This window comes from Trichechus manatus, unplaced genomic scaffold (assembly GCF_000243295.1).
Source record: "Trichechus manatus latirostris isolate Lorelei unplaced genomic scaffold, TriManLat1.0 scaffold00178, whole genome shotgun sequence".
NCBI classification, from domain to species: domain Eukaryota; kingdom Metazoa; phylum Chordata; class Mammalia; order Sirenia; family Trichechidae; genus Trichechus; species Trichechus manatus.
The window spans coordinates 3,239,943-3,261,226 of NW_004444114.1; the positions used below are offsets into that span (position 1 = coordinate 3,239,943).

Here is a 21,284-nt window from a genome sequence, read left to right on the forward strand (position 1 = left end):
AGATGCAGCGAGGGGTCGCCAGACGTAACCCAGCAGGAGCTGGTGCCCTTCGGGCCGGATCAGCTCACATGCATGGTGAAGCAAGCAGGGGTGCTAGGGAGGCATTTTCCACATCAGGAGACACCCAGCGGCAGACAGCCTGCTCGGGCATCCAGAACCCATGAAAGGTAGCGCTGAACTGACAAAAAATAAGTACTTGCATCTGACCTACTGAGTGGCTCAAAAAACACCTTCTTTGGGAAAAATCCTCTATCCCATTTACCTGCCCTCTCCTGCTCTGCACCAAGTCAAAGGCCGGCTTCAGCGACTGCCTTATTTCCTAGGGCAGAAGTAGGACCCATCACGTGCCCTGAGCCATTTTCCCAGCCTTGGAGAGGGAACAAATTAGCAAACAGGGAAAAAATAATCTGCCAGCTCCCCTAAGCCACGAACTCAGGGTAGGCACAGCTCCTTTGCCTAGGCACAGGCATAAGGGGTCCACAGACTTTGAATGCCTTTCACCCCTGCATAGACCTGTGTGGGCCCATTTCAACAGGGTACGACCTCATTACCACAGTACGACCCGGTATATACCTGAAGCCTAATGTCAATGGTATCAGCTACATGGTGAAGTGGCAGGTTCATGACATTTGACACTGCTATGTCCATTAAGCAGGGTCCTCACCTACCCACAGCAGGGACCTGAGGAGTGGTGGCTCTACCCACGCCACCTAGCCACCCGTGATGGGGTTCCCCCAGTCCTTACAGCCAACAACACAGTCCGGCTGCAAAATCCACCCACCTACACACTCTAGGGATCAGGGACACGCTTTCCTCCCAGACACTCAGGGGCAGTGGTCAGCCCCCTGCTTTGCACAGCGTGTGACCCGCTACTGCAACCAAAAACCTGTGCCTACACTAATCATCCATGCTGTCTAGGACCACAGGTGAGAGCCTACACCACACACTTAGTAACCGACTACCTGGACAGCTGAGCTGCATTCCTGCAAGAAAAGTAAACAGACTCCTGGGCTCACATACCTACTACCAGATCTAACCACTGGTGACAGGATGTTAGAGCTTCAAAGGCGCCAATAATCAAACTAGCTTACACGAGCAGCCTATCTGGGCTTATCAAAACAAAATGAAACAAGAAGCTAGGACATAGTAAGCAAACATAAAATAAATAAATAACTTATTAATGGGTCAGAGACAAGAGTCAATAAAAATCACATAAAGAAGCAGATCATGATGGCTTCGGCAAGCTGCCACAATAAAGAATCAAAAAATTTTCTGGAGGAATAGAATTTCCTGGAATTACCAGAGGCACAATACAAAAGATTAATATATAAAACTCTTCAAGAGATCAGGAAGGAGACCATGCAAAACTCAGAACAAGCCAAGGAACACAGAGACAAAGCAATAAAGGAACTTAAGAAGATTACAGAAGAGCATAATGACAAATTTAACAGGCTGCAAGAATCCATAGAGACAGCAATCAGAAATCCAGAAGATTAACAATAAAATGTCAGAATTAGAAAACTCAACAGAAAGTCCTAAGAGCAGAATTGAGGCAACAGAAGTCAGAATTAGTGAGACTGAACATAAACCACATGACACCAACTTATTTGAGGACAAATTAGATAAAAGTATTTAAAAAAATGAAGAAACAGTAAGAATTATGTTGGACTCTATCATGAAGAATAACCTGCAAGTGACTGGAGTACCAAAACGGGGGGATAACAGAAAATACAGAGAGAATTGCTGAAGATTTATTGGCAGAAAACTTCCCTGACATCGTGAAAGATGAGACGACAGCTATCCAAGATGCTCTTCAAACCCCACATAAGGTAGATCCCAAAAGAAAGTCACCAAGACATATTAAAATCAAATTTGCCAAAACCAAAGATAAAGAGAGAATTTCAAGAGCGGGAAGGGATAAATGAAAAATCATCTACAAAGGACAGTCAATAAGACTAAGCTTGGAATACTCAGCAGAAACCATGCAGGCAAGAAGGCAATGGGATGACATATATAAAGCCTTGAAGGAAGAAAAACTGCCAGCCAAGAATTATATATCCAGCAAAACTGTCTCTCAAATATGATGGTGAAATTAGGGCATTTCCAGATAAACAGACGTTCAGGGAATTTACAAAAACCAAACAAAAATTATAAGAACACTAAAGGGAGCCCTCCAGTTAGAAAATCAATAACATCAAGTAACAACCCAAGACTAGAACACAGGACAGGGCAACCAGATATCAACCCAGATAGGAAAGTCACAGAAAATAAATCAAAGCTAAAATGCAGAAAATAGGGAAACTGATATCAATATGTAAAAGATAACAACATTAAAACAAAAAAGAGGGACAAAAAAATGTAGTCATAGATTTTTCATATGTAGAGGAAGTCAAGGCAATATAAAGAAGTAAAAAGAGTGGTTTAAACTCAGAAAAACAGAGGTAAATATTAAGGTAGCCACAAAGGAAACTAACAATCCTAAACGTCGAAATAAAAAATATAAAGACTCAACAACTATGAAAATACAGAGAAAAATGACTCAGCACAGAAAATTAAGTGGAACAAAGAAACTGTGTACACACACAAAAAAGACATCAAAATGACAGCACTAAACTCATACCTATCAATACTTACACTGAATGTAAACAGACTAAATACACCAGTAAAGACAGTGGCATAATGGATAAAAAAACACATGATCTGTCTGTCTATATGTTGCCTACAAGTGACACACCTTAGACTTAAAGACACAAATTAAAATTCAAAGGATGGAAAAAAATGTATCAAGAAAACAACACTCAAAAAAGAGCAGGAGAGACAATATTTCTCTGACAAAATAAACTTTAAAGTAAAATCTACCACAAAGGTTAAGGAAGGACACTATATAATGATTAAAGTGTCAATACACTGGGAGGACATAACTGTAATAGATATTTACGCACCCAACGACAGGGCTCCAAAATGCATAAAACAAACTAACAGCACTGAAAAGAGAGATAGACAGATCCACAGCAGTAGTAGGAGACTTCAAAACACCACTTTCGGTGAAGGAGTGAACATACAGGAAGAAGCTTAATAAAGAAACAGAAGATCTAAAAGCCACAATCAACCACCTTGATCTCATAGACATATATTGAACACCCCACCCAACAGCAGGCAAGTATACTTTCTTTTCCAACACACATGGAACATTCTCCAGAAGAGACCACATATTAGGCTATAAAGCAAGCCTTAATAGAATCCAAAGCATCAAAACATTACAAAGCATCTTTTCTGACCATAAAGCCACAAAAGCAGAAATCAGTTAACAGAAGAAACAAGGAAGAAAAATCAAAACACATGGAAACTAAGTAACACCTTACTCAAAAACTACTGGGTTATAGAAGACATTAAGGACAGAATAAAGAAATTCACAGAATTAAATGAGAATGAAAACACATCCGACCAGAACCTTTGGGACATAGCAAAAGCAGTTCTCAGAGGACACTTTACAGCAATAAATGCACACATCCAAAAAGAAGAAAGGGACAAAATCAAAACATTAACCCTACAACTCCAACGAGCAGAAAGAGAGCAGCAAAAGAAGCCCCTGGGTTCCAGAAGAAAATAATAAGAATTAGAGCAGAAATAAATGAAACAGAGAACAGAAAAACAAAAGAGTTAACAAGACCAAAAGCTGGTTCTTTGAAAAGATCAACAAAATCTATAAACCACTGGCCAAACTTTTGACAAAAGAAAAACACGAGAGGAAGCAAATAACCCATATAGGAAATGACATGGGTGATATCACAACAGACCCAACTGAAATTAAAAGAATCGTAACAGAATACTATAGAAAATTGTATTCTAACAAATTTGAAAACCTAGGGGAAATGGACAAATTTCTAGAAAGTACCTACCTAAACTAACACAAACAGAGGTAGAACAACTAAATAAACCTATAACAAATGAAAAGATTGAAAAGGTAATTTTAAAAACTCCCCTCAAAAGGTGTGATGGGAAGCCTAGGGGGCAGTGAGTTGGAAGATAATGGTGATGGAATAATTTGGAAAAGGATAGTGAGAATAGCAGCACAACTGGAAGAATGTAATTGATGTCACTGAATTTTAAATGTAGAAATTTCTGAAATGGTATATCTTTGGCTATGTATATTATCACCCAAAAAAAAAAAACAATCCTCCAAGGTTGAGAAGGGAGACTGTTGACGTGTCAAATGGTTGTTAACCAATGTCGTAAAACAATATGTGTACTGACTGTTTAATGAGAAGCTACTTGTACTGTAAACCTTCACCTAAAGTACAATAAAAAATAAACAAAAAACAGCCCTGGCCCAGATGGTTTCACTGGAGAATTCTACCAAACTTTCAGAGAAGAGTTAACACCACTACTACCAAAGGTATCTCAGAGCATAGAAAATGAAGGAATACTCCCAAATCATTCTATAAAGCCAGGATAACCCTGATACCAAAACCAGGTAAAGACATCACAAAAAAGGAAAATTACAGACCAATATCCCTCATGAACATTGACGCAAAAATCCTCAAAAAAATTCTAGCCAATATAATTGAGCAACATACCAAAAAAATAATTCACCATAATCAAGAGAGATTTATACCAGGTATGCAGGGATGGTTCAACATTAGAAAAACAATATAATCCATCACATAAATAAAACAAAAGACAAGAAGCACATGATCTTATCAATGGATGCAGAAAAGGCATTTGACAAAGTCCAACACCCAATCATGATAAAAACACTCAACAAAATTAGGAATAGAAGGGAAATTCTTCAGTATTATTAAAGGCATTTATATAAAGCCAACAGCCATCATCATCCTAAATGGAGAGACTTTGAAAGCATTCCCTTGAGAATGGGAACCAGACAAGGATGCCCTTTACCACCACTCTTATTCAACACTGTGCTAGAGGTCCTAGCCAAAGCGATTAGGCTAGAAAAAGAAATAAAGGGCATCCAAATTGGTGGGGAAGAAGTCAAAGTATCTCTATTTGTAGACGATATGATCTTATACACAGAAAGCCCCAAAGAATCCACAAGAAAACTACTGTAATTATAGGAGATTTCAGCAAAGTTTCAGGATACAAGATAAACATAAAAAAAATCGTTGGATTCATCTACACTAACAAAGAGAACTTCGAAGAGGAAATCACCGTATCAATACCATTTACAACAGCCCCCAAGAAGAAAAAATACTCAGGAACAAATTTAACCGGAGATGTAAAAGACCCATACAACAAAAACTACAAGACACTACGGCAAGAAACCAAAAGAGACCTGCATAAGTGGAAAAACATACCATGCTCATGGATAGGAAGACTCAACATTGGGAAAAAGCCAATTATACCCAAAGTGATTACAGGTACAACGCAATCTCAATCTGAAGTCCAAGGCATTTTTAAAGGAGATGGAGAAACGAATCATCAACTTCACATGGAGGGAAGAGGCCCCAGATAAGTAAAGTGTTACTCAAGAAGAAGAACTAAGTGGGAGGCCTCACACTACCTGATTTTAGAACCTATTATACCACCACGGTAGTCAAAACAGCCTGGTACTGGTACAACAACAGATACATAGACCAATGGAACAGAACTGAGAATCCAGACATAAATGCATCCACCTATGAGCAGCTGATATTTGACAAAGGCCCAAAGTCTGTTAATTGGGGAAAAGACAGTCTCTTTAACAAATGGTGCTGGCATAACTGGATATCCATCTGAAAAAAAATGAAACAAGACCCATACCTCACACCATACACAAAAACTAACTCAAAATGGATCAAAGATCTAAATATTAAATCTAAAACGATAAAGATCATGGAAGAAAAAAGAAGGACATGCTAGGAGTTCTAATACATGGCATAAACATAATATGAACCATAAGTAACAATGCACAAACACCAGAAGAAAGACCAGATAACTGGGGGCTCCTAAAAATCAAACACTTAAGCTCATCAGAAGTCTTCATTAAAAGTGTAAAAAGACAACCCAAAGAAAAAAAAATCTTGGCTACAACAAATTCAATCAGTGTCTAATCTCTAAAATCTACAAGATACTGAAACCAAAAAAAAAAAAGACAAATAACCCAATTAAAAAATGGGCAAAGGATATAAACAGGCATTTTGCCAAAGAAGACATTCAGGTGGCTACCAGATACATGAGGAAATGCTCATGATCATTAGCCATTAGAGACATGCAAATCAAAACTACAACGAGATACCACCTCACCCCAACAAGGCTAGCATTAATCCAAAAAACACAAAATAATAAATTATTATTTTATTCTGTTGGAGAGGTTGTGGAAAGACTGAACACTTATACGCTGTTCGCGGGAATGTAAAACGGTACAATCACTTTGGAAACTGGCGCTTCCTTTAAAAGCTAGAAATAGAAGTACCATATGTTCTAGCAATCCTGCTCTTTGGAACATATCCTAGAAAAATAAGAGCCATCACATGAACAGGTATATGCACACCCATGTTCACTGCAGCACTGTTCATGATAGCAAAAAGATGGAAACAACCTAGGTGCCCATCAGCAGACGAATGGATAAACAAATTATGGTACATTCACACGATGGAATACTATGCAACGATAAAAAACAACAATGAATCTGTGAAACATCTTATAACATGCAGGAATCTAGAAGGCATTATGCCAATGAATTTAGTCAGTCGCAAAAGGACAAATATTGTATAAGAGCACTATTTTAAGAACTCAAGAAAAGGTATAAACACAAAAGACATTCTTTGATGGTTACGAGGGTGGGGAGGGAGGGAGAGGGGGTATTCACTAACTAGATAGTAGACAAGAATTATCTTAGGTGAAGGGAAGGACAACACACACTACAGGGGAAATCAGCACAAATGGACAAAATCAAAAGCTAAGAAGTTTCCTGAATACAACCAAACACTCTAAGGGACAGAGTAGCAGGGGCAGGGGTCTGGGGACCACGGTTTCAGGGACATCTAGGTCAACTGGCATAACAAAGTTTATTAAGAAAATGTTCTACATCCCACTTTGGTGAGTGCCGTCCGGGGTCTTAAAAGCTAGCAAGTGGCCATCTATGATGCATCAGTGGGTCCCAACCCACCTGGAGCAAAGCAGAATGAAGAAGACCAAAAACATAAGGAAAGGATTAGCCCAAGAGACAGAAAGGGCCACATAAACCAGAGACTTCATCAGCCTGAGACCAGAAGAACTAGAAGGTGTCTGGCTACCACCAATGACTGCCCTCACAGGGAACAAAACAGAGAGTCCCTGACAGAGCCGGAGAAAAGCGTGGTGCAGAACTCAAATTCTAGTAGCAAGACCAGACTTAATGGTTTGATTGAGACTGGAGGGACATCAGAACACATGGCCCCCGTACTCTCCGCTAGCCCAAAACTAAAACCATACCCAAGGCCAACTCTTCAGACAAAGATTAGACTGGACTATGGGACATAAAATGATACTTGTGAAGAGTGTGCTTCTCAGCTCAAGTAGATACATGAGACTAAATGGGCAGCTCCTGTCCGGAGGAGAGATGAGAAGGCAGAGAGGGTCAGGAGCTGGTTGAATGGACACGTGAAATCTGGGGAGAAAAGGAGGAGTGGGCTGTCACAGTATAGACAGAGCATATAGGGTCATATAAAAATGTAGGTATATATTTTTACATGAGAAACTAACTTGAATTGTAAACTTTCACTTAAAGCACAATGAAAAAAAATTTTCACAACATTAATGAAAGAGAATATGTAAAAGGAAAACAAAACAGTAAAAAAAAATCTTTTAAATCTTTTACATGGTTATCTCAAACAATACTTTGTAATACATTTAGTACCCACTGATTAAGTTTCCTTAAAAGACTACTCACCCGTTTATCAAAATTTGGAAATTCCTTTTGTAATTTCAATACAATACTTTCCTGCTTTTCCCAATTATTGCTGGATTCTGCAGACTCATTTGATTCTTCTCCCTAACGGGGAGCAAAAAAAGAGAAACAATTTAAAAGTTCATCAATAACAATGGTCTTAAGGCAATTAAGTTTGTATTTTGACTTGATTTGGAAATCAGTACATTTGATCTAGAAGAATTCAAAATGAATTCTTTTTGTTCACGTGAAAATAGATTTATATCTTAAAGATAAAAAATATTGCTGCTTTAAGATTACTGAAAGACCTTGATTGCATATCCAATAACTCAAACTTGATTCATACTGCTCAAAATGCATTAGTTACTGTATTTCATTGAATTATTTTTTAAAAACTTAAATATCTACTTTACTATCATTTCAAGTAATAGTACCAGTGAAAGTATGGATCGAGGGGATTTTGTGGTGTTGTTAGCTCCCGCTGAGTCAGCCTCCAACCCCTGGAGACCCCACTCACAACACAAAAAAACTCTACTTACTCCTGTGCCACCCCATGATGGGCTGCAGATTCGACTGTTTTAATCCACAAGGTTTTCTTTTTTATACCAAAAAGTACATTAATCAACAATTATTTGTTGAGTCTTTTATCTACGCCAAAGGGCTATATATAAATTAGTGCTTCTAGAACTTTTCTTTTTTTACCTTCTATTTTTTGGAAGTAGATCACCAGGCCTTTCTTCCTAGACTGTCTTAGTCTGAAAGCTCCCCTTAAACCTGTTCAGCAACATAGCAACACACAAGCTCCTGACAGATGGGTGGTGGCTTCGCATGAGGAGCACTGGCTAGGAATCGACCCTGGGTCTCCCACATAGAAGGCAAGAATTCTACCACTGAACTACCAATGCCCTCATTTGGGGTTGAGGGGCTAGAAATATCTGAAATGAATTACTGCCTAAAGTGATTACCTGTACATTCCTTTAGTACTTTGGGAAACACTGCGTACAAGCTCAAAATTATATCTGAAGTTTAATCCTTTAGCAGGAGTATATAGATGGATGAAACAAATGCTTTAAGGATACTGGAGACGTCTACCTCTAGTGGAAGTGGGAAATTAGGGAAAAATGCAAGTGATATCATTTGAGTTTTTAATATATTAAAGTTAAATGTTATCTATTTCTTAATCTTTCAGTGTAAGAATTACTTTCAGCTTAGAGGTGCTGACTAACTTTTCCAAGGTCATACAGTTAATAATCAGCTAATACAGGATTCAAAGTCAGTCCTGGCTAACTCCAAAGCTCAAACTTATCTAGTATCTAGGCAGAGGTAAAGAATGGAGGGAAAAGGGTACAGGGAAGGAAAACTATTCTTTCAAATATAGAAAAATAAAAATTGTGATTTAAAGTAGTAGCATGGTTAAAGGTGGGTCACCCTAGTATAGAAAAATTGTCAGCATTATCTGTGGAAAGGGGGAATGAGATGAAGGGAGGAAAAGACTGAAGCTATAATGCAGCAAGTTTTCAAAAAAAGAAGGGGTGAGTTAGATTTGGTAAGGAAGCACTGCACCTCACTCGTAAGAATAAAAGCTCTATAAAAGAAAAGTGTAAATAATACGCAAGAAAACTTTAATATCCCTAGTTGACTGAATGGATTTATTAATAAAAAAATGCCATGCACCAGACAGGGCTAAGCTAAGGATGAAAGCTGATCCAAGGTAGACTTGGGTAATACAAACTGAAAGAAAAAATTACAAGTAACCAACACTTGATGTTGGGAAGGCAAGAAAGACTTAAGAATAAGGAAGAAAGATTCTAGATTGTTAGTGATCTAGTTCATTTTCCCCCCTTAGTTCTTGGAACACTGATAGTCTGTTCTTTACTCCCAGGCAAGAGAGTAAGAAAAACATTTTCTGGTGGATGTAACCAATCCAAGAAGTCCTAAAGATACGCCAGCAGAAATCACCCAATGGCTAGATGGCCCAGGAAAAGAAAAAATAACATCTTCAGAGATAAGATATTAAAATCACAAAACAAGAACAGGGTAACATAAAAGATAAAATATTCGAAGACAGCTTATGGAATGGGAGAAAATATTAGTAAATCATATACCTAATAAGGTTATAGTGTCCTGAGTATACAAAGCACTCAACAATAAGACAAGCCACCCAATTAAAAAAAAGACAAAGAACTTAGACAGTACTCCAAAGAAGACATACAAACGGCCAACAAGCACGTAAAAAGATGTTCAACATAATTAGTAATTAGCCAAAAAACCAAACCCGTTGCTAGAAAGTTGGTTCCAACTCACAGCGACCCTAGAGGCAGAGCAGAACCGCCCCACAGCGTTTCCAAGGAGCAGCTGGTGGATTCAAACCGCCGAACTGGTTAGCAGCTGAGCTCTTAACCACTGAGCCACCAGGGCTCCTCATTAGTCATTAGGGAAATCAAAATCAAAATCACAATGAGTTATCACTTTATTCCCACCAGGATGGCTTAAAAAAATGGAAAATAACAAGTGTTGGTTGAGGATGCAGGGAAATTGGAACCCTTGTCCATTGGTGGTCGGACAGTAAAATGGTTCAGTTGCTATGGAAAACAGTTCGGCAGTTCTCAAAAAGTTAAACACGGAATTACCATATGACCCAGTGATTCCACTCCTAGGTATAAACCCAAAATAACTGAAAACAGGTACTCTAACAAATGAATATTCACAGAAGCACTATTCACAACAGCCAAAAGGCAGATGTAACCCAAATGTCCATTAACAGATAAACAGAACAAATTGTGGTATATAGATACAAAGGAATATTATGCAGCCATAAAAAGAAATACTGACACTTGCTACAACGTGGATGAACCTCAAAAATATTATGCTAAGTGAAAGAAGCCAGAAGCAAAAGGTCACATATTGTATGAAATATCCAGAATGTGTAAATCCAAAGAAACAGAAAGCAGATTGATGGTTACCAGGTGCTGGAGAGAGAGAAGAGGGAGTGATTGCCTAATGGGTATGGGATTTTATCACGTGGTGATGAAAATGTTTTGAAACTAAACAGAGGTGGTGGTTGGACAAGATTGTTATGTACTAAATGCCACTGAAATGTTCACTTTAAATGATTAATTTGTTATGTGAATTTCACCTCAAAAAAGAAAAAGATAAAATATTTGTAAAACAGTGTATAGATTTTGGAAATACATGGTAACACAAATGAAATACTCAATATATGGTGAACCTTTCATTTGCTCTTGGATCCCATTCTTCTGCCCACTCTGCTAATCCCTTGCTACCAAAAATACCCATGTGGTTCAGCGGTTTACAGAAAAAGGATAATAAAAGGAGTTTGGGCCCAAATCTGTCTCAATTATCTCAGGATGAGTCAACCCTCTGGTTATTCTCCAGTTCCAGAATGTACAGTTGTAAGAGACATATTTGGCACTAGCAGAAATCTATATTCACTTCTTGACCCATGGAGTAAGGGGCCATTATTGCAGAAAATACAAAATCAAAATCCCTAGAACTGCACCCACTCTATCAAAATAATAACAAAAAACAGCAGTAGCAATACCATATTCCTGAAGGTACTGCATAGATTGGCACCATCATTCTATCCCAATGTAATGTGACTCATGGGCCTATACAAAAGCTGGACGGATCTTGCAGAATATGATAGTTTTGCACAACTCACAAAACAACATTAAAGACATCACAGTGACTGGACTTCCTAAACAGAAAGTAGTGGATATTTTAAATAGCCTTATGAAATTACATGCATGTCAAAGCATAGGAAATAACTACACTCCCCAAATCCAGTACCTACCATTTTCATGAATTTTACAGAGGTCCAGTTTGTAGCATGTTGCAAAATCTGCTCTATAAAAAACTTAAATGCCTGCACCCTGCCTGCCTTTAAGAAAAAGATACAAGACTTTATAGGCTTCTTCGGATATTGGAGGCAAGGTATACTTCATTAGGTGTGTGTTGCTCTGACCCTTTACCAAGTAGCCCTTAAGACTGTCAGTTATGAATGTGGCCTAGATTAAGAGAAGTCCCTGGTCCAGGGTGCTGTGCAAGGTGCTCCACCACATGCATCTCATGACTAACAGATGCATGATTCACAAAGAATCCGTGGCAAGTAAGATGCTATATGAAGTCTCTTGCAAGCCCCAATGGGGAAATCACAACAGGGACCCATATGGTTTCAAAGCAAGGTCATATTCTCTTCTAACAACCACAGCTATAACATGACATATGCATTTCAAAAAATTACCATGCTATGAAAAATCAAGAAAATAAAACCATAGTGTTTATGAGAAAAAATCATGCTAGTGGCACAGTAAAAAAAACTTTCATCAGTGACACATAAAAAAAGAGAAAGGAACCTAACAAAAATGGCAGCACAGTTTTACACAAATTAAATGGCTAAGAAACAATAAATGCTGCCATAAATATTACCTGAAATTTGCTTGTGGATGTGAGCAATGAAAGGTCTAAAGTCTGTGAGTTACTGTGAAATAGTGGAAGGAAGGTATCTCAGTTATCTAGCACTGCTATAACAGAAATCAAGCGGATGGCTTTAGCAAACAGAAATTTATTCTCTCACAGTTTAGGAGGCTAGAAGTCCAAATTCAGGGTGCTAGCTCTAGGGGAAGGCTTTCTCTCTCTGTTGGCTCTGGGGAAAGGTCCTTGTCTCCTTTCAATATCTGTGGGCCCAGTGTTCCTTGGAAATCTCCACATGTCTAGGGCATCAATCTTCCCCAGGTCTAGGAGGTTCTCAGCACAGTGACCCTGGGTCGAAAGGATGTGCTTTGCTCCAGGTTCTTCTTTCTTGGCGGTAATCAGGTCCCTCTCCTCTCTACTCACTTCTTTCTCCTTTTATCTCTTGTAAGATAAAAGGTGTGACTCAAGCAAGGGGGTGACTCCAATAAGGGTGTGACTCGAGTAAAGGTGTGACTTGAGTGAGGGTGGTGACTTACGTAAGAGTGGTGACTTCAAGTCACACCCTCTTGTAAGACTGTTGACTCAAGATACACCCCACACTGATCCTGCCTCATTAACATATAAAACCCGTTGCTATGAAGTTGATTCCGACTCACAGCAACCCTATAACATATACAGGTTAGGATTTACAACACATCACAAAATGGAGGATAATTAGATCACAAAATGGAAGACAATCACATAATACTGGGAATCATGGCCTAGCCAAATTGACACATATCTTCGGGGGACACAATTCAATCCATTATAAGAGAGTGATATCTGAAAATGGACACAAAGTTGTAATGCTGAATATGAAAGGGTGTCGCTTGTGATCTGCATTGGCTTAAAATATAAATCCAACTTGTGCTGTTTTGCTAGCTTCCTCTTTCATGCTAAGGCTGCCTATGTGGTTCCAAATTTCACACATGATTATTCTACTACGTTCAGCAATAAAGTCATTATCTTCAAGCTAGTACAACTGTTTTTCCGTAACACTTAAGACATCTGGTAATTTCATGGGTTATGCTGTCATAATGTAGCCTTTTTGGTTTTCATCATCGTTATCTTCATTATTTTCTACATCTAATGGCCATCAGTAACAAGTTGTTGCAAGTATTCTATGGTTAGATCATGAGGGTGAGGCCCTAGCTCTTCATCTTCATTTTCTACCTCCTCAAATCCAATCTGTTATTCTAGATCAACACAGCTTGCTTTTATTTTTCCAAGTTTCTCTGAAAGATCAAACATTTCAAAATGAGTCAAGTCCAGGAGAATTTTCCACCACATATAATGCAAACGCTCTTTTGTTGTATCATTCCAGGCTTCTACAATGGTACTAATTGTCATTCTAGTATTAAATCTGTTCCAAAATTCTATAACCATTTCTGCATTCTCAACTTCAGTAACAGCAATTAATATCTTAAATGTTCACCATCAATAGTAAGTCAACAATCACATCTTTAACAAGAAACTATTAGAGAGAGAGGTTTTTTTTTTTTTAAGCAAAAAGATGAACATGACGTTTGAATTGAGTTTGTAGAGGATAGACTGATGCACTAAGAATTTTAAAAGCTAAGTTTTTTTTTTTTTCCAATAATCCTCTATAAAAGGGAAGAATTCAGTAAAAGTATCAATGCAGATTTGAACAGTCAACCATCCTTTTTTGCTATACATGTAGTGAACCCCACGGCTGAATTTAACAATTTCTTTCAAAGGGCTCACAGTTTGGTGAGTGATAAACCACTAATGGACTCAGCTTCAAGTCTCCACCTGGCACTGGTGCTAAATATCAGTTATGCTACTTTTCAGAGCCTTAAATCCTGGACATGATCTCTGACTTTTAGAATTAGGTCCTCTTAGGCATGCATTCATAATAGGTATCTGTTTCATCAAAACTGAGAATCTGCTCTAACATACATAGCCACTTTCTTCAATTTACTTCTGTTATCACTGTTGGAAAATTCTTTTGCAGGTTTCTCATCTGTACTTGGTGCTTTGCCTAATAGCAGAAGGCTGTGGAGATTTTAGCAATATTTGAAAACATTAAACCAGCCACTACGGAGCTAAAAGAGCGACTTCTGCATGGTATTTCTGTTTACAGTCTTCTGATACAGATTCAAAGATGTATGTGAGAAAGGCTGTTCCAGATTTTTTCACTGTTTGGTCTTCAATCCATATGCTCAACAATCTTTCCTTTTCTTCTACTTCCTTAGGCCTTCTTCTAACTGATTTCACAGCACTTGCACCTATTCTAGCCATATGTTTTTATTTCCACAATGTTGTCTCTGATGGTTCACAATGTGAATTCCTTTATACCTGTTGCTCAGATACATCACATGCTCTTATTTCTTTAAAACATTTTGTTTTAAGCTTCTTCTCAAGTCTTAAAACTTTCCTTTTGCATGCACTGCTTGCCATTTTTGAACGAACATGCTTAGATATGTTTATGATGGTGAACAAGTGTTTTCAGAAATAGAAAAGTTCAAAAAGGTGAAGTACAGCTAAACATAACCTTGTAGGATAACACACATGGAGAAATAAGGTAACCAGATGTTTGAGGTGTTTGTATTTTGTGTATTCTCATGTGGTTCAGTTTAGCTGGGTGCCGTTTTCTCTGTTGACCTAGTGTTTCTCACGGACAAAATTATACACAGGCATGCAAAATTAGGGTTGTGCTCTAATATATTAGTTGCATTGGAACAAACTCAAAAATTTAATAGAAGTGTTACAATAAAACTGACTGTTCCCTTTCTGAGAAACAGTTACTGGCTTTGATAGCGTGCCCTATTAGATACAGAACCACTGACCATGGGACATCAACAGTCCATAAGACTTGAACTGCTATGTGATCTGGGTATCTGATCAACCAAGCCTAAAACTGATCATGCAGGAGCAACCCGTCATCAAGTGGAAATGGTATATTTGACAATGGACTTCAACCATGTTCAGGAGGAACAAATAAGTTATGTGTGCAAGTGGCTCGGGTTCCCATGGTACCTACTCCTGCTTTGTTGTTGCTCCTCCTTTCAAACAATATCTACAGCACTAAGAGAATTCTTTATGATCAGATAAAGGGGGAAAGACCTTAAACACGATTTACAAAGGGTTTTTGCAAAAATACTAGAACCAGTCAAGAGTAAACTGCTGTTCACAACTTTGGGCAGTACATTTTACAGAATATTTTGGTGGAAACAGATGGCCAGAGGTACAGATCAAGGTAATTATCATGGACAGTGGATAAAGAGAAAATATTAGAAGATCATCAGCAAGGAAGTCTGGGGAAGAAGTACACTGTTGGAGATGGGGCCAAGATGGGGGACTACTCAGTTGCTTCCGGTGCACCCTCTTAAACAGAGACACGAAAAAACAAGTGAATCGATTATATATGGCAACCTGGGAGAACTAAACATCAAAGGCAGAGTTGAAGAACTGGACTGAGCGGCAGGGGGAGGGAGAGACCGTTCACAAGCAGTGAGGAGTTGCCATACTTGACCTGGCGAGAGCCTGAACCCTTCAGGCCTGAACAGCTCAGAGTTGAGCGGTGAGGCAGGCAAGCAGCGGTGCTCAGGAGTTGCGTTTTCTGCACTGAGAGAGACCAAATGCCATAGAGTCTACACGGCCACCCAGAACCAGTGAGAGGCACCCCTGGCTCGGCAAAAGATTAGATGCGTACGGCCTAGCGCATAGATTAAAAAAAAAAAAAAAAAAAAAACCTTACGGAAAAACCTTTCTCAAATATACCTCCCCGCTCCCTGCTCTGCACTGGGTCCCAGACTGGCTTCAACAATTGCCAAGTCCCCTGGGCCGGAACTAGGATCCGTCACACTACCAGAGCAATTCTCCCTGCCTTGGAGAGAGAACAAATTAACACATAGGGTAAAAATAAACTGCCGGCTCCCCTAAGCCAGGAACCCAGGATAGGCACAGCTCCTTTGCCTAGGAACAGACATAAGGGATCCACGGACTTTGAGTACCTTTACCCTGCATAGACTTGTGTGGGCTCATTTCAACAATGCAGAACATCATTACCGCAGTACAACAGGGTATATACTGCAACTCTAACTTCAACTGTTTCAGTTGTAAAGCGGCAGGTTCTTGACATTTGACACTGCTCTGCCCATTAAACAAGGTCTTCACCTACCCACATCAGGCACCTGAGGACTGGTGGCTCCACTCACGCCATCTAGCCACCTGCGAGAGGGGCCCATGAATAAGAGGTGCCCCGCAGTCCTTACAGCCAACAGCATTAGGTGCTCATAGTCTGGCTGCAAAACCCACCCACCTACCCGCTCTAAGGAACAGGGACACACCTTCCTTCTGGACACCTGGGTGTGGCTGTCAGCCCCAAGCCTTGCAGAGAGTGTGTCCCCCTGCTGCAGCCAGATGCCTGTGCCTAAACCAATCACCCGTGCCTTTCTAGGAATGTAAGTAGAACCTACACCACACACTTGACTAGCTACCTGGGCACCTGAGCCGAATCTATACAGGAGGAGTAGGTGTACTCCTGAGCTCACATACCTAATAACAGATCTAACCACCTGGTGACAGGACATTAGAGCTTCAAACGTGCCAATAATCAAAATAGCTCATACGAGCAGCCTATTTGGGCATATCAAAACAAAACAAGAAGCTACGACACAGTAAGCAAACACTGAATAAATAAATATAATAACTTATTGATGGCTTGGAGACAAGAATCAGTATCAAATCACATAAAGAGGCAATCCATGATGGCTTCAGCAAGCTCCCAAAATAAAGAATCTAGAAATTTCCCAGAAGAGGAAAATTTTGTGGAATTACCGGAGAAAGAATACAAAAGATTAATATACAGAAGTCTTCAAGACATTCGGAAGGAAATTAGGCAAAACGCAGAACACACAACAGAGGAAATTTAAAAGATTAGAGAACAGCATAGTGACAAATTTAACAGGCTGCAAGAATCCATAGAGACAGCAATCAGAACTCCAGATTAACAATAAAATGTCACAACTAGACAACTCAATAGGAAGTCACAGGAGCAGAACTGAAGCAATGGAAGTCAGAATTAGACTGAATATAAAGCACTTGACACCAACTTATATGAGGAAAAAGTCAGATAAAAGGATTAAAAACAATGAAGAAACCCTAAGAATTATGTGGGACTCTATGAAGAGGAATAATCTATGAGTGACTGGAGTATCAGAACAGAGGGGGATAACAAATAATACACAGAGAATTGTGGAAGATATGTTGGCAGAAAACTTCCCTGATATTGTGAAAGATGAGAAGACATCTATCCAAGATGCTCATCGAACCCCACAAAAGGTAGATCCCAAAAGAAAGTCACCAAGACATATTATAATCAAACTAGCCAAAACCAAAGATAAAGAGAGAATTTTAAAAGCGGCTAGGAGTAAACGAAAAGTCGTTTACAAAGCAGAGTCAGTAAAAATAAGCACGGACTACTCAGTAGAAACCATGCAGGCAAGAAGGCAATGGGATGACATATATAAAGGCTTGAAAGAAAAAACTGCCAGCCAAGAATTATATATCCACCAAAACTGTCTCTCAAATATGATGGCAAACTTAGGGCATTTCCAGATAAACAGAAGTTTAGGGAATTTGCAAAAACCAAACCAAAATTACAAGAAATACTAATGGGAGTCCTCTAATTAGAAAATCAGTAACATCAGATAACAACCCAAGACAAGAACACAGGACTGAGCAACCAGACATCAACCCAGATAGGGAAGTCACAAAAATAAATCAAACATGGAACACTGAAAATAGGGAAACACATGTCAATACGTAAAAGATGACAACATTAAAACAAAAAAGAGGGACTTAAAAAATGTAGACATAGATTTTTCATATGCAAAGGAAGTCAAGGCAATATAAAGAAATAAAAGACTGGTATAAACTTAGAAAAACAGGAGTAAATATTAAGGTAACCACAAAGGAAACTAACAATCCTACAAGTCAAAATAAAAAACTAGAAAAATATAAAGACTCAACAAACACAAAATCAACAACAATGAAAATGATGAAAAGAAAATAAATAAAAACGACTCAGCACAGAAAATTAAGGGGAACAAAGAAACTGTGAACAACACACAAAAAAAGACACCAAAATGACAGCACTAAACTTGTACCTATCCATAATTACGCTGAATGCAAATGGACTAAAAATACCTATAAAGAGACAGAGAGTTGCAGACTGGATTAAAAAAACACAATCTGTCTATATGCTTCCTACAAGAGACATACCTTAGACTTACAGACACAAACAAACTAAAACTCAAAGGATGGAAAAAAATATATCAAGCAAACAACACTCAAAAAAGAGCAGGAGTGGCAATATTAATCTCTGACAAAACAGACTTTAAAGCAAAATCCACCACAAAGGATAAGGAAGGACACTACATAATGATTAAAGAATCAATACACTGGGAGGACATAACTATAATAAATATTTACGCACTCAATGTCAGGGCTCCAAAATACATAAGACAAACTCTCACAGCAATGAAAAAGAGTGACAGACAGCTCCACAATAGTAGTAGGAGACTTCAACACACCACTTTCGGTGAAAGACAGAACATCCAGAAAGAAGCTCAACAAAGACATGAAAGAGCTAAATGCTACAATCAATCAACTTGATCTCATAGACGAATACCAAACACTCCACCCAAGAGAAGCCAATCACACTTTTCCAACGCACATGAAACAGTCTCCATAATAGACCACAGAGTAGACCATAAAGCAAGCCTTAACAAAATCCAAAGCATCGAAATATTACAAAGCATCTCTTCTGACCATAAAGCCAAAAAGTAGAAATCAGTAACAGAAAAAAGCAAGGAAAAAAACATCAAACACATGGAAACTGAACAACACATTGCTCAAAAACTACTGGGTTACAGAAGAAATTAAGTATGGAATAAAGAAATTCATAAAATCAAATGAGAATGAAAACACACCCTCCTGGAACCTTTGGGACATACCAAAAGCAGTGCTCAGAGGTGAGTTTATACAATAAATGCACACATCCAAAAAGAAGAAAGGGCCATAATCAAAGCATTAACCCCACAACTGGAACAAGCAGAAAAAAGAGCAGCAAAACAAGCCCTCAGGCACCAGAAGAAAGGCAATAATAAGAATTAGAGCATAATTAAATGAAATAGAGAACAGAAAAACAATTCAAAGAGTTAACAACACCAAAAGCTGGTTCTTTGAAAAGATCAACAAAATTGATAAACCACTGGCCAAACTGACGAAAGAAAAACACGAGAGAAAGCAAATAAGCCATATAAGAAATTAGATGGGTGATATCTCAACAGACCCAAATGAAATTAAAAGACTATGAAAAGCTGTACCTAACAAATTTGAAAACCTAGAGGAAATGGACAAATTACTACCTAAACTACCTAAACTAAAACAAACAAAGGTAGAACAACTAAATAAACCCATAACAGAAGAGAATGAAAAGGTAATTAAAAAACTCCAAAAAAAAAAAAACCCTGGCCTGCATGGCTTCACTGGAGAATTCTACCAACTTTCAGAGAAGAGTTAACACCACTACTAGTAAAAGTATTTCAGAGCATAGAAAAGGATGGAATACTCCCAAACTCATTCTATGAAGCCAGCATAACCCTTATACCAAAACCAGATAAAGACACAACAGAAGAAGAAAATTACAGACCAATATCCCTCAGGAAAATTGACATCCTCAACAAAATTCTAGCCAATAGAATTCAGCAACATATCAAAAAGTAACTCAACATGATCAAGTGGGATTTATACCAGTTATGCAGGCATGATTCAACATTAGAAAAAAAACCAATGTAATCCATCACATTAATAAAACAAAATATGAGAACCACATGATCTTATCAATCGATGCAGAAAAGGCATTTGACAAAGTCCAATACCCAGTCATGATGAAAACACTCAACAAAATAGGAATAGAAGGGAAATTCCTCAATATAATTAAGGGCATTTATACAAAGCCAACAGCAACATCATCCTAAATGGAGAGACTCTGAAAGCATTTCCCTTGAGAACGGGAACTAGACAAGGATGCCCTTTATCACCACTCTTCTTCGACAATGTGCTGGAGGTCCTAGCCAGAGCCATTAGGTTAGAAAAGGAAATAAATGGCATCCAAATTGGTAAGGAAGAAGGAAAAGTATCTCTATTTGCAGATGATGTGATCTTATACACAGAAAACCCTGTAAGAATTCACAGGAAAACTACTGGAACTAATGGAAGATTTCAGCAAAGTTTCAGGATACAAGATAAACATACAAAAATCAGTTGAACTCCTTCACACCAACAAAGAGAACTTCGAAGAGGAAATCACCAAATCAATACCATTTATAATAGCCTCCAAGAAGATAAAATACTTAGGAATACATCTAACCAGACGTAAAAGTTCTATACAATGAAAACCACAAGACACTACTGCAAGAAACCAAGAGACCTGCATAAGCGGAAAAACATACCTTTCTCATGGATAGGCAGACTCATCATTGTGAAAATGTCAATTCTACCCAAAGCGATCTACAGATACAATGCAATCCCAATCCAAATTCCACTGGCGTTTTTTAATGAGATGGATAAACAAATCACCAACTTCATACGGAAAGGGAAGAGGCCCCGAATAAGTAAAGCATTACTCAAGAAGAAAAACAAAGTGCGAGGCCTCACACTACCTGATTTTAGAAGCTATTATACCGCTACAATAATCAAAACAGCCTAGTACTGGTACAACAACAGATACACAGACCAATGGAACAGAGTTGAGAATCCAGATATAAGCTCATCCACCTATGAGGAGCTAATACTTGACAAAGGCCCAAAGTCCATTAATTGGGGAAAAGACAGTCTCTTTAACAAATGGTGCTGGCATAACTGGATATCCATCTGCAAAAAACTGAAACAAGACCCATACCTCACACCATGC

The 21,284-nt window shown here is 38.5% G+C and overlaps 1 protein-coding gene across 2 annotated transcripts in view; it reads right to left on the reverse strand.

The window, feature by feature from the left end:
- SMARCAD1 (SWI/SNF-related, matrix-associated actin-dependent regulator of chromatin, subfamily a, containing DEAD/H box 1) overlaps window positions 1-21,284 on the reverse strand; it is a 128,393-nt gene that overhangs the window by 44,280 nt on the left and 62,829 nt on the right. For both annotated transcript variants that reach the window (XM_023741346.1, XM_023741345.1), the window contains one exon: window positions 7,871-7,972. In XM_023741346.1, the coding sequence (XP_023597114.1) occupies window positions 7,871-7,972 (102 nt within the window). The remainder of the gene's footprint in view (window positions 1-7,870; window positions 7,973-21,284) is intronic.